This window comes from Limulus polyphemus, unplaced genomic scaffold (assembly GCF_000517525.1).
Source record: "Limulus polyphemus unplaced genomic scaffold, Limulus_polyphemus-2.1.2 Scaffold5130, whole genome shotgun sequence".
NCBI lineage: Eukaryota > Metazoa > Arthropoda > Merostomata > Xiphosura > Limulidae > Limulus > Limulus polyphemus.
This window is the reverse complement of record NW_013670740.1, coordinates 58,938-71,648: the sequence shown is the minus strand read 5'-3', so window position 1 is coordinate 71,648 and position 12,711 is coordinate 58,938. Positions and strand designations below refer to the sequence as shown.

At 31.2% G+C, this 12,711-nt stretch overlaps 1 protein-coding gene across 2 annotated transcripts in view; it reads left to right on the top strand.

The window, feature by feature from the left end:
* Positions 1-317: 317 nt before the first annotated feature.
* Positions 318-12,711, top strand: part of LOC106472167 (N-acetylglucosamine-6-phosphate deacetylase-like) — a 13,993-nt gene continuing 1,599 nt past the window's right edge. Inside the window, exons 1-3 of one of the 2 annotated variants that reach the window (XM_013932796.2) lie at positions 318-428; positions 2,798-2,844; positions 6,428-7,634. In XM_013932796.2, the coding sequence (XP_013788250.1) occupies positions 331-428; positions 2,798-2,844; positions 6,428-6,645 (363 nt within the window). In that variant the 5' untranslated portion in view covers positions 318-330 and the 3' untranslated portion in view covers positions 6,646-7,634. Of the gene's footprint in view, positions 429-2,797; positions 2,845-6,427; positions 7,635-12,711 lie in introns of those variants that run through there. The other variant, XM_022400770.1, reaches the window with a different exon arrangement.

Sequence of the window (12,711 nt, the reverse complement as noted above, 5' to 3'; positions counted from 1 at the left end):
AAAAAGAGGTGAAATTCCACATTTCAGTAGGAACTGTATAGAAACTATGAATAGAATTCATCAACCTAATACTGTTGATAAAAGATGCAGCTGAGATAGAAATCCCAAACCCTTCAAAGGTGATGTTAGGTAACTTAAAAGTATGCTCTTTGCGAGATACACGACAGTCCAGTAAAGATGTTGCTAATGATCTAATTGTAAGTACGGGTGTGAATGCTACCTCCAGAGCAGTAAGACACACATTAGCACCCTGCATGCTACACTTGTTTAACTGATACAGCATCCGTAACTAAAACCAAACCTACAAGTAACATCAAATGCTATTAGACCATGGGCCTAGAAGCAGGAACACATTACATTGGTGAACAGGCTGTGGAAATTGAAGGCCACAGGGCAATAATTGCAGGCACCAGTACTCTTTGTGGAAGGTGAATATTTAACAGAAAAGTTATAAATAACTCAATTCATTGTGTACCTACGGAATGTCCACATATTTCTCATTCATTTTAAAATCATAACAGAGTGTTGCTGTAATGTGATGTTTAGATTTAGACTATGTGATTTATTGTGAGGAAATTGTTATGATAGTCTTAAAACTTCAATTGTACATGGGTTACATTATGTATTAGACTTCTTTTTTACTTTCAACATTTTGAACTTGTACATAATTGGTTTCACATGTTAGAATTAATTTAAGAGTTGCATTTTCTTGGTAACTTTCAGTTTTTCTCAAAGACTACATCTAATTGTACGATGTTCTCAATCCTTATAAATAAACAGTAATTATGATGTGTTCCATTAGTATTCCCTATATTTTCTGTGTGAGTGATCCAAGTGAAATTCCGAGCTAACAGAAATGTTTTTTTTTTACGTTGAATATTACTCGGGAGATATTGTTTCACTATATTAAAATAAATGTTATCTTGATTTAACTAATTTTTAAACATGAACAACTTCATAGAAGTCTTGAATTAATATTACTTGGGGTCTATACAGAAAAAGGTGGAGAAAAAAACAAGCGGATACAGCTACCACATGGTAAAACTTCAAAATACATTAAAATCTAAAATTCTAGACACAAGCCTACTGAAGTGATAACGAGTTAATTTTTCTCAGTGACTGCTCCCACTCCAGCACGTAAGGATTACTTATGTAATGGCCATTAACTTCAAAGGAATGCATTAGAACATCTTGAAATGTCTTCTATGTTGCCATAAATGATAAGTATTTTTCTTAGTCTTTAAAAAGCTACTTGTATGATAAAAGAAACATGGACATTTTGGACAAACATTTTTCGTGTGAAGGTATGTCCTTTTTGTTTCTGTGAGATAATTTTGATTAATTTTTTCTAGTAATAAACCTTTTTCGGGTTTTTTTTTGTGTTTTCAGCTTATATCAGAAATTTATTTTCAGTTCGTAATTAAAGAGTGGTAATACTGCTTTGTAGCAATTAGGTCAACATCCTAGTGTTAATGAGAATATAAAGATATTAGCCTACTGTGTCTGTTTAATAGGATGGTATAGGAGTGTAGTACTGTTATCTTATTTACATAGGCAATAACCTATCCTGTCTCTTATCTGATGATTAGAATGTTATATGATTTAAGATTATCTAGCAAAGACCTGCAAACCATATTATTATCTTTATTGTAACATTACTTCTGTAAGTAATCACACAAAATAATTCTAATCGCAGACACCAAAATTTATAAGATCACTTGTCTTCGGCCTAAGTTAGTTAAGCCTTTATTAAGTACAGCCTTTGTTCAATAAAAAGGTTAATTAACACAGTAACTTGTGTATATTTTTTGCATTAATTTAATTAGGGCTAAACTTTACCACACTTAATACTATCACTAAATAATGTTATTCTAATACCTAGCATTAGACCTTTCTAAAAACTTTGATAAGCTTTTAATATATTGTTGTACAGAATGTCTATTAAAGTATATTTACATCCACCTTTTGTTTACATGCATGCAAATGAAGTGTGCATGCATTTTCAGGACAGACGAAAAACTGAGTATTATTATAATACATTGTAGATAGGTGTTGCCTAGCTCTGTGTAAACTTATATGCATTTGTTGTGATAATGTCCCGATGATCAAGTTTATGATAACCAAGGGTTATTAATGTCCCGATGATCAAGTTTATGATAACCAAGGGTTATTAATGTCCCGATGATCAAGTTTATGATAATCAAGGGTTACCATCTCCAATATTAGGTAAACAGATATCTTACAAGAATAAGGCTCTTTGCAGGTACACCTTTACAATGTCCTGAACATTTTTACATTTTAAAAATCAAAGCACAAATTAACCAGGATATTTCAAATTTAAATTGTTTTCAGCAAGTGCATTGTCATAATGTCCCGATGATCAAGTTTATGATAACCAAGGGTTATTTAACCTTTGCTTTCTTTAACCTTATAACCAAAGCACTATGATAATGTACCTCCTAAGATCCTTCTACTTGTAAAATATCTGTGTTAATTTCAGTTTTAGAATATTAATCTTAACTGCTTTTTGCCTGATGGTGATGATATACCTATTACATGATAGCCTCCAATATGTGCTAGTCTAATCTTATAGCTGCATTTATATCATTGTAGCTTTTAGAAAGTTTAGCCTAAGATACTGTTTTTTTACATACAATCGTTCTCTCTGTTGTTAATATATAATTTTTCAGTATTGTTTAAAGGAGTAATGCCAAGTAGTAATATTTGTACTTGTTGTAATTCTGATGTTTTATGTAGCAACATCTTGTATTTAGTGTTTTATGTTGTATCGTTATAGCATTGCCACAATGGATATGTGTGTGCGATACTTCAAAAATGCTACAGGTAATATTTTTTTTAGTCTGAAACATACTCCATATAGTTTTATAAGTAGCATAAGTAAGAATAGCTTTATAAATAGATTAAGTAAGCAATAAAAATTGACACACACACATTTAACTTAATATTAAATGTATTAAGATTTTGATATCATAACATGGAATTGTTATAAACTTATCAATTATTTTTTTTGAAGACAATAAATATTGGTGTATATTTAAGGCAAAGTAAATAAGAAGGTACCTATGAAAGAGAAAAACATTTAAATTTTTGGTGTTTGAGGGATAATTATAATTTTTGTAATTTATTTTGAAAATCAGCATGTCACATAATATCTTGAATAGTATAATTTTACTTGCAAAGGTTTCATGTACTAAAGAAATATCTAAACATGCACTTTTTATGATAATCTTATGCTGATATGTAGTTTTTCACAGAAGTTTCCAAAACATTTTGAGTTATCCCTTTGAACCCTTGTGTCTTTTGTTTAAGTATATCTGATTTTATATGTTGGTCTCAGAGAAAATTGAGTTCAATTCAAGCTCTGCCCTTTCTGAAAGCTTATTAGATTATAACAGGCTCATTTGATTGTTCTAATGTTGTTGGGTTTTTTTCAGTACAGCCTATTAATATAAATATGTGAGATAATTTAACAGATATGTTAGAAAATCAAGTTGTCTCAGTTCCTGTCTCTCTTTTATTCCTTGCAAGTAAACAAGCATGTAGCTTTCCGAAGGATTTGAGACTGAGTTTTTGTATTGGTTTTACATATTGAATATCAATTATAAAATAGTCTTTGGTTTAGCATATTCTATCACTTGTGTTGAAACATATAACAACTTTTTTTTTATCAAACTTGTTTTTCATATGTGTTACATTCAGTTCAAGAGAAGTGTGACAGATCCATTTAAGAGAAGATTTGAAAATAAATTTGTTAGGAAGTAATATTGAATCTTTGAGTTATTGAGTCCAAAAAAGAAAGAGACAAAGAATTCCCACAATAAACTCACAAGCAAAGTTATCAAATGTGGGTTGGTCTACTGGATGCTATATCTTCAACTGATTAAGCTGAAATCATCTACCAAAATGTATAAATTCATTGTTCCTTACTTCACAGTTAATGTTGAATTTACCCAGAATGACTAGTGCTAATCACATAACTGGTCATTCTGATTCAAGCATAGGTGTGGCTATAACCTTGAGTCACCTGCTAAAATACAACTCTTTTGACTGTGTTACATCAAACCTACATATTAAAATAATAAATTTAGAAACCAGTCAAATTTAAATTAGCACCTTGTTCAAGGAGTGTTAACTTTCACCTCTAAAAACACACAACACAGATGTTACAACCCTTTAACCCTATAGTGACGGGCATCCTTTACCAAGCATGTCACAAGGTTTTGATGACCTACATTCAAAATTTTATTAATCTACTTTTTGTTTATGTTATACCAATTAGTATAGCATAAAATCTTGGCTAATAATCCATATCTTAATAGTATATAAGTTTTAATTTCTTGATTTTATAAGGCAATATTTTAAAAAATTCTGAATTTCCCCTACTGTGACAAATTTTTTCTATGCATCTTCTCTTCTCTATTTTATCCACCACCCCTCCAATAAGTACAAAATTAAATGTAAATTACTCACTATCACTAACAATCAGTAAGTTACTTATATATCCCTAATTGACATAGTGTTTTATACAGAATGAAAAGCCAGTTACAAAAACTACTTGCGCTACACAACAACTAAACATAACTTAAAGAGCACTCACAATCCAGCATGCAGCTAGGTAACAAACTGTTAACTGCAGAACAACATCAGAACTTCCAACTCCCTTTTTTCAACAGATAACAGCTCGAGCTAATGCAGTTTTTTTTTCTGAAAAACAACAACCCATCTTATTTTATCCATAGCCTCCATATCCATGTTACGTGGCACCTATGCATTAGACATCATCCATAGTAAACCACGGAACACCTTTTGTGTACATAGGGAGCACTGTGACTTCTCCCATATAAAACTTGTGCAGTTCATTGTTCTTGTGATCGATCTGGCCAACATTGGATCACTCCCACAAAACATCAGTTCACCAGTTGCAGGGCAAAACTGACCAGTAAGCTCTCAGTATGTTTATCCCAAGGATTTCAATGCCAGAACTGAAGTTAGTGACAACTACTTTCATTCTGTAAGTGATACTTCCCTAATGACTTCTTGGCCATTACATTTAAATTCATCAATAAATGCACTAAGCAAATTCAGAAGACACCTGGGTAGTTTACTAGACAGATAATTCCATTTAGAATATAACTCAAGATCTGTAGAGAATTATTAAGTATATGTCTGCTCACACATGGAACTTAGCATGACTCCACACCGAGCAAAAACTAACAGAAAAGGAATTATACAAGTATAACTGTTAAGTGACCAATGACAAGGCTACAGATATGACAACAAACTTGTAGATGAAATTGAATTCCCGCTTTTTTTGTTACTGTCTGATTCGCAGTATAGAACTTCCACATTGTGTAAAATGCAGTATTCCAAATACCAATGTGTGATATGTATTTGGTCATAATAATAATGATTTAAAATATAAAAAGTACAGGCATTTACTGTTTTCAACTTATTAATGAGTTAGGAATTATGTCACAGGTGTGCACAGTGGGGAGTTGGATGGGTCATATTGTATTGTTTTGGGATTTAGATTCAAAAGAAAATGCTCAAATGTTTCTTTTATTATTTTATTCTCAGATTTCTAACAATAATTGATTATTGGTACTTTTTTTTTCACTTAAGAAAGCATATACCGTTGAAATATCAAAAAATATCAGAGTTAATTTTTTTGCATATTTTTACCTAATATTTCCAGTGCAAAAAAAGTTAGCTAAACTACAAACCCTTAGAAAGTATGAACTATAAAAGGTTTTCCATTTAAATGCCTTTAAACACATTCAAAATTTGAAAATTGACATTCTCATAGTGGTTTTTAACTTGTAACTTCAGATCTGTTGATGCTATAGACTTCACAATTGGCATTACTAGTGTATCTATAGTGTATACTAAAGTAAAGTTGATAAGAGGTTTGGTTTTTATTAAATGACCATTAATGAATCACTGTAGCATATATCCTACATAAGGCATACTCATTAGTGCTGTCATTTGACCTTTAATTAATTTTTCAGAGTTTAGACTAGTTCTTATCATCCCATCAAAGTCTGGATCAATTTTCAGGAGAATTCAGTCACGTTTGTAGAAGTTATCAGAAACAGAGACATTTCTTTTGTATTTCTTTATTTTTTATAACATGCAAATTAGCCACAGTGGTAATGTTACACAGCATGTGCCAGGATATGTCTTTGTATCTATTTCAATATATTTTTATACAAAAAGCATAGTATGAGAATGTTTTTCTGATAAAAAGGACCAACACCTAGATAACACTGTGTAAAGGATATATGCTACCTTAAATAGCCCATGTTTTGATTTTAATGTGTTCCATTTGTAGGAGTTAGATGCTTGTAGTTTAATATTAAAGGTTTTATGATTTATCCATTTTTTAAATGATGATCTGCTTGTGCAGGATGTAACAAGGTTGAAGCACTAGAGTGCGCTACCCTTCACCCTGCTCAAGTTCTTGGTATCACATCATTGAAAGGAACACTGGATTTTGGCTCAGATGCAGATTTTATTCTTCTGGATCAGGACCTTCGTGTACATGCTACATTTATATCTGGAGAATGTGTGTGGGAGGATAATAATCCTGAAACACATTGTCTGTACAAGAAAGTGCTGTATTAATCGAAACTTAGAATGAAGAGATTAGTAATCACTGCCATTATTAATTGATGGGTTCAACCAATATAAACATAAAATTTCAAAGTTATTGCTTCACATTATTGTAGTTATTATGTACCTATAATTAATTTAGATGAAGAAGAATCTGGAACAAAGGAAAAATCCCAAAATAACAAGTATTTGACAAATCATGTATACTTTTTTTAAAATCCTTGTGTGTACACTTAAAAAACATAGATATACATCATAAATCCTCACATCAAAGGTAATTTTTTTCTATCTTTATTTATATACATTTTAATGTTAAAAACAAAGTAAAAACTGATTCATATAGGGTTTCATGCCAAAGCAGGGAGTATGTTACAAATAAAGTTAGAGCCGAGTTGTAATGGTTTCAAGGAGAGAGGTTATTAGTTGGAAGAAAAGTTAGAGCTCTATATAGCTACAGCGGAAGGCACTTGGTACAAATAAAGATAGCATGGAGTTCTGTGAGCTTTATTGTGAGACAGTATGTCATACACTGACAGTTTCTTGCCCTCCAAGCTAATATTTTATTAAAATCAGACCTGGTACACTATGTTTATAATTATTTCCTGTAGTAAATTTTCATTCGTTATCATTAAGTCTTAATTCTGATTAATAAAGAATATCAATAATGTCTCAGTAGTATTCCATTTGTAAGCACAAATTTTCTTATCAAAGTTGTTAAGATAACAGCACAAGGATTGTATTGTATAATAACATTTTCACAGTATTCTCAGTTTTTGTTAATTTGAATGAAAGAATATGAAAGTATTGTTCATTATATGATACCATTATACGTGAGTTACAATACAAAAATTGTTTTGCTACAGATTAAAATATTTAGAATGTTTGTATGAAATAAATATATTGTTTAACTGTGAGGAATGTAATGCCATTATAGGCAGGAGTGAAAAACTATTTTTACTTATCATGTTATTCCTGTTTGTTTGTTTTTGTTGGCATATGTGAAAGAATAATAGGTATTAAATAGGCCTAACATCCAAAATAAAAATAGATTGCTGTTTTTGCATTCCTTTGAATTTACCCATTATGGATATCATATCATACCTATGTAAAATAGCATTTAAGATCCATCTGCCCTTAAATCATTACTAGAACACATCAACAGAATTTGACAGCGTGAGACAAGTTTTTCTGAAGTGTTATTTATATACGTAGCTCACATGGTTTAAACGTTTGAACAGTGAAATCTTGAAAGCATAGGAATCTAACATACCTAACATTTTGAGTGTCTTATATCATGGACGTAAGCCTCTGTTGGATTTCAGGGCTTTACCGGGTTTCAGTGGTCTTATACCACTACTGGAATAATAGGTTTTGTTAGTTATGAGATATATGACACTGATATATGTTAATATACAAGTAGACAGATGTAAAAACAACATATGTTGGTATGACCTCAGTTAGAATATGTTTTAATAAAAATTGAGAGCACATTAAAAAAACTTGTAAACAAATCTTAAAGGATTTAGTCAGTAAATCATGAAGTATCTGTGGCGATAGATGATTTCAATGCATTCTAAGTTTTACATAGTGATAAATATGATGTTTATCAGAGAGGCTGTAGCACTGCCTGTGTAGGGATGGTTTGAATTGTTCGTCTAAATGGTATTTTAAATATCTCCTCAATTAGCAAACAGGAATTTACAATACTGTACAGTGTTTCCTTTTATAACTATCTATGTAATGAGTCACAAGTTCTGGGAATGTCTGTAAATATTATAGCAAAAAGTTTGAATTTCTTGTTCTTATTTCTTCTGCTGCTTTTTTATTACATGATAACTCAAAAACCAAAACAATGGTGTCAACCAATTTCACTGAGGTGACGTAGTTTCAAATGAAGTATCTGCTTTTATAAGAATTATTAATAACTAGTAGTAATTAAAAAAAATCATAATTATAGTGTAAACTGTTATCATTACCCCTTGAAGCTAGCTTTCTCACAGAAATTTGGTGTTCCTTTACAAAGTTAAGTACATGGTGAAACGGGAATTACCAGCCAATAATAGATAAATAATAAATATTAAAATTGGAACCTCATTGTATTTAGAAGTTCCTATGTCTATTGAAACACTGCACTAAACAAAACCAACAAGTGAAGAAAAACTTTTCAAAAAAGGAAGTAAATGTGGAGATGACTAATGTCAATCCTTTGAAAAGAATGCAAACAAGATAGTAGGGATGATATTTGCATTATCCTTACATAATAGCACAGGCAAGAATTAACATATAGCAATATATATAACTATTCAATGACATTTGACTTTATTCTATTTTTTATCTGTTAACATTCTACTATGCTGTGTGCCTGTGCTATGTAGGGATGATGCAAGTGCCATCCCTACTATTTTGTTTATGTTGTTTTTGAAGGATTGATATTAGCCATCCCTACATTTACTTCCTTTTTTGAAAAGTTTTTCTTTACTTGTGTAAAAATAAAGTCAGTGTAATAATATAACTTCATAAAATAGCAAAGTGACGTAGTGTTTCCATAATACTCAAATTTAGACGAATTTGTTGAACATCCCGAGTTTTGAATTTAATTAAAATTGAAAGTCATTATATGTTTTATAAAGCTGAAGTAAACTGGTATCTTTTTTTTTCAAACATAACACTGATAATGTTTATTAATACATGTAACAATCCCATTAAAATAATTATCATATTTTAACCATAAAAAAATGAAATATTCCACTACTTAGCAACTTAACAAATTATTAAATATAATAATTGGAATTATATTTCTCTTTTACATTGGTTTTATATATTTTGTACTTTTGGTGTAATTATTCACAGATAATATCTAGTGATAAGTTTTTCTGTATGGTAGTGACATGTTCTTTTGATGTGTTAAGAAATGAACTTTTAATAAAGACTGAAGTTTTTGAATGGTTACCAGTACATATATTATATTAACAAATAAGGTTTATTATTATATTGACAACCTATTATTTTAATTTGATCAAATATGAATTTGTTAATGATCCAAAGTTTTCATATTATTATTTGTATCTACTGAATCTGAAGGATTTTATGTTCAGTTAAAAATGATAATGATTGAAGATCTGATTAGTTGATGATTAGTTCAACATGTTTATTTCGATTAGTAAAATATTTTGTTATTAAAAATTGATGGGCTTGGATAAGTGTTTGTTAGAATCATGAAAGTTTCTTAAATAATGCTGGTTATGTTTAATATTACTGTACAAATTAAGCCATAGTTTGTATGACAGTAATCCTGGTTAAAGGGTTAGGATTATCTTGTAATGTTACATTTGAAATAAAATATTTGTATTCATTTATTATTGCTAGTAATAGACATTATGTAGTTATTCAACTTAAAATTGTGTGCATTCAAAATAAACTTTCTAATTATGTATCATGTTAAAAAACATAAGTATTTTGTTTGTTTGCCGTTGAACGTGAGAAATATTAAGTTTGGAATGTTTGTGAAAATTTAGTTTCATATGTTATAAATTACTTTTTAGCTTTTCTTCTGTCTAATGTCGTTATGGTGCTCGACTCGCAATCTGGGGGACACGGGTTTGAATCCCCGTCCCACCAAACATGCTCGCCATTTCAGCCGTGGGGGCATTATAGTGTGATGGTCAATCCCCACTATTCGTTTGTGAAAGAGTAGCCCAAGAGTTGGTGATAAGTAGCTGCCATCCCTCTAGTCTTACACTGCTAAAACAAACAAACAATCAATCAATCAGTATTGGACGACCTGTAATATCTCCTGCACATTGTTGTATTTAGTTATCACATTCCACTTTTTTATATCTGTAATATAGTAAAAGAAACCATTTTTCCTTTAGTTCTAGTTAAAGAACTAATAACTTTGGTCTAAGCCATACGCTAATTTAGATGTAAATGTTATCTGCTGTTTCATGGCATAGTTTTATTGTATCCAACATCACCCTATGATGAGGTTATTTTACAGCTGTCACAAGAAACAAAGACACTTACTGTTTGTGGTAATATAGCTATAGAGTTAGATGTAAATGTTATCTGCTGTTTCATGGCATAGTTTTATTGTATCCAACATCACCCTATGATGAGGTTATTTTACAGCCGTAACAAGAAGCAAAGACACTTACTGTTTGTTGTAATCCAGCTATAGAGTTAGATGTAAATGTTATCTGCTGTTTCATGGCATAGTTTTATTGTATCCAACATCACCCTATGTATGAGGTTATTTTACAGCTGTCACAAGAAGCAAAGACACTTACTGTTTGTGGTAATCCAGCTATAGAGAGACTATGAATCATGAAAACAGTTTTGTTGCTTCATTCCAATTTTATAAAAGATGTGTTGGTGCAGTATACACATTTTCTAACTTTTCCAGCCCATTTTTATCTAGCTACATTTCTCATTTTCAGCTTGCAGTTTCAATTAACTTTTAAACATTTTATTTTACTCAAACTTAATAATCTTGCCATACTCCATTGTTTTAATTATCCATAATAGTTTTCTCTGTTTGTATTCACACTGCATCATGTCTCATTCATGTAACTGGTGACCAATCATTACACCTCTCCTCCCATGTTGTAGTAACACAAGCTTGTTTTAGTGTTCAGTTGAATGTGTGCTTCTCTATTCCAAATGTCTGAATACAAGAGATTACCTCAAGCAATAAAATATTGGTGCCAAACTAGAATCTAGTTAGTGCAGAAGAGGTAGTTTGTTTGTATCTATTTCACCTAATGTTGTTTTTTCTCTCTCATGCTCTTCCTGAAACACCTTTTCAGATATTTCTGTTCTCAGATTTAATCTGTGACAGAGAAGAAGCTATACCAGTTTAAGGAGTAGATCAGTCAACCTCTGTTCAACTGTTGACAAGTTTTTCAGAGCTTTAAAATTCTGGTTATCCTTGAGATGACAGAACTGTTGCCTGGGCCTTCCAGAGTTGCTGTTAATGTCAGCCATTGTTGTGAATATTATACGAAATTAAAGATACAAGTGGAAAGCTACCATGAACAGCCATTGATCAGAAACATGCTGCTGAGACTTTTGAGTGGGTCTGTGTAATATATTTTTTCTATCGTCGTTTAGCACCCGTGAGGCACCACACTGTTTAAATTCCTTAATAGTGACCAGAAAGGAGCTGTAATAAGCATAATGATTTTCATCAATCTGGCCTTGCTCCACCACCGAGCAGAATGAACACCAAGACATTGTGTACTTTCTCCTAAACAACAGAAAACCCCTCATCAAGAGAGGAGAAATGCTGACTTGTATGTCAGAAGAAAACTTGTGCACAATCAGCCCTGAGCCCTGATTGCTGTGATGGAGCATCAATCAAGAATTCAATGTTCAACAGAATGTATCGGTTGTAACTGAGCAACAGTGGAGTAGCAAAGGTTCTCAGCACCCGGGAGCAAAGACACTTTTGGTGCCCCACCCCTGAAATGTTTGATCATTTGTTTTGTGACTCATTACCCACTTAATGACAATAACATAAAGAATTAATTACCGCCTTACACAGGCCTAAAATAAAGTCACAATATAACATCTCACAATATCACAACTGTAAACCTGGAACTAATGAAGTATAGCCTACTAGGTGTACTTACATAATTTGTAAACCATTTTGATATTTATGTCATCCAGTATTGTTCAAAGTCACACAGCTAGAGTAATCTTTCAATCTTGCAGAATAAATTTCTGTTATATCCCTAGTTTTGAAACTTATGTTTTATACGAGAAGCCAGTCACTTGTGGTGTACATGGATTATAAAACAGACTGATAAAATAATACTTAAGTTTACATATAACAAATTTTATTAGTTTACAAAACTGTACATATACTTAACTAGATCTTGTACAGGAAGCATTCTGGTATTCATGGTTACATTATATGAACCTTTCGTGCTTTTGCTGCTACACATGCATCAATTAAACTATCAAAATTTAAGGTATTAAGTACCTATTTTTCAATACTTAATATTGCCAAGTTACTAAGTCATTCTTGAGTCATTGGGATTCTCAAGTATGTAAGAATTAATTTCAGCTTGCTGAAGG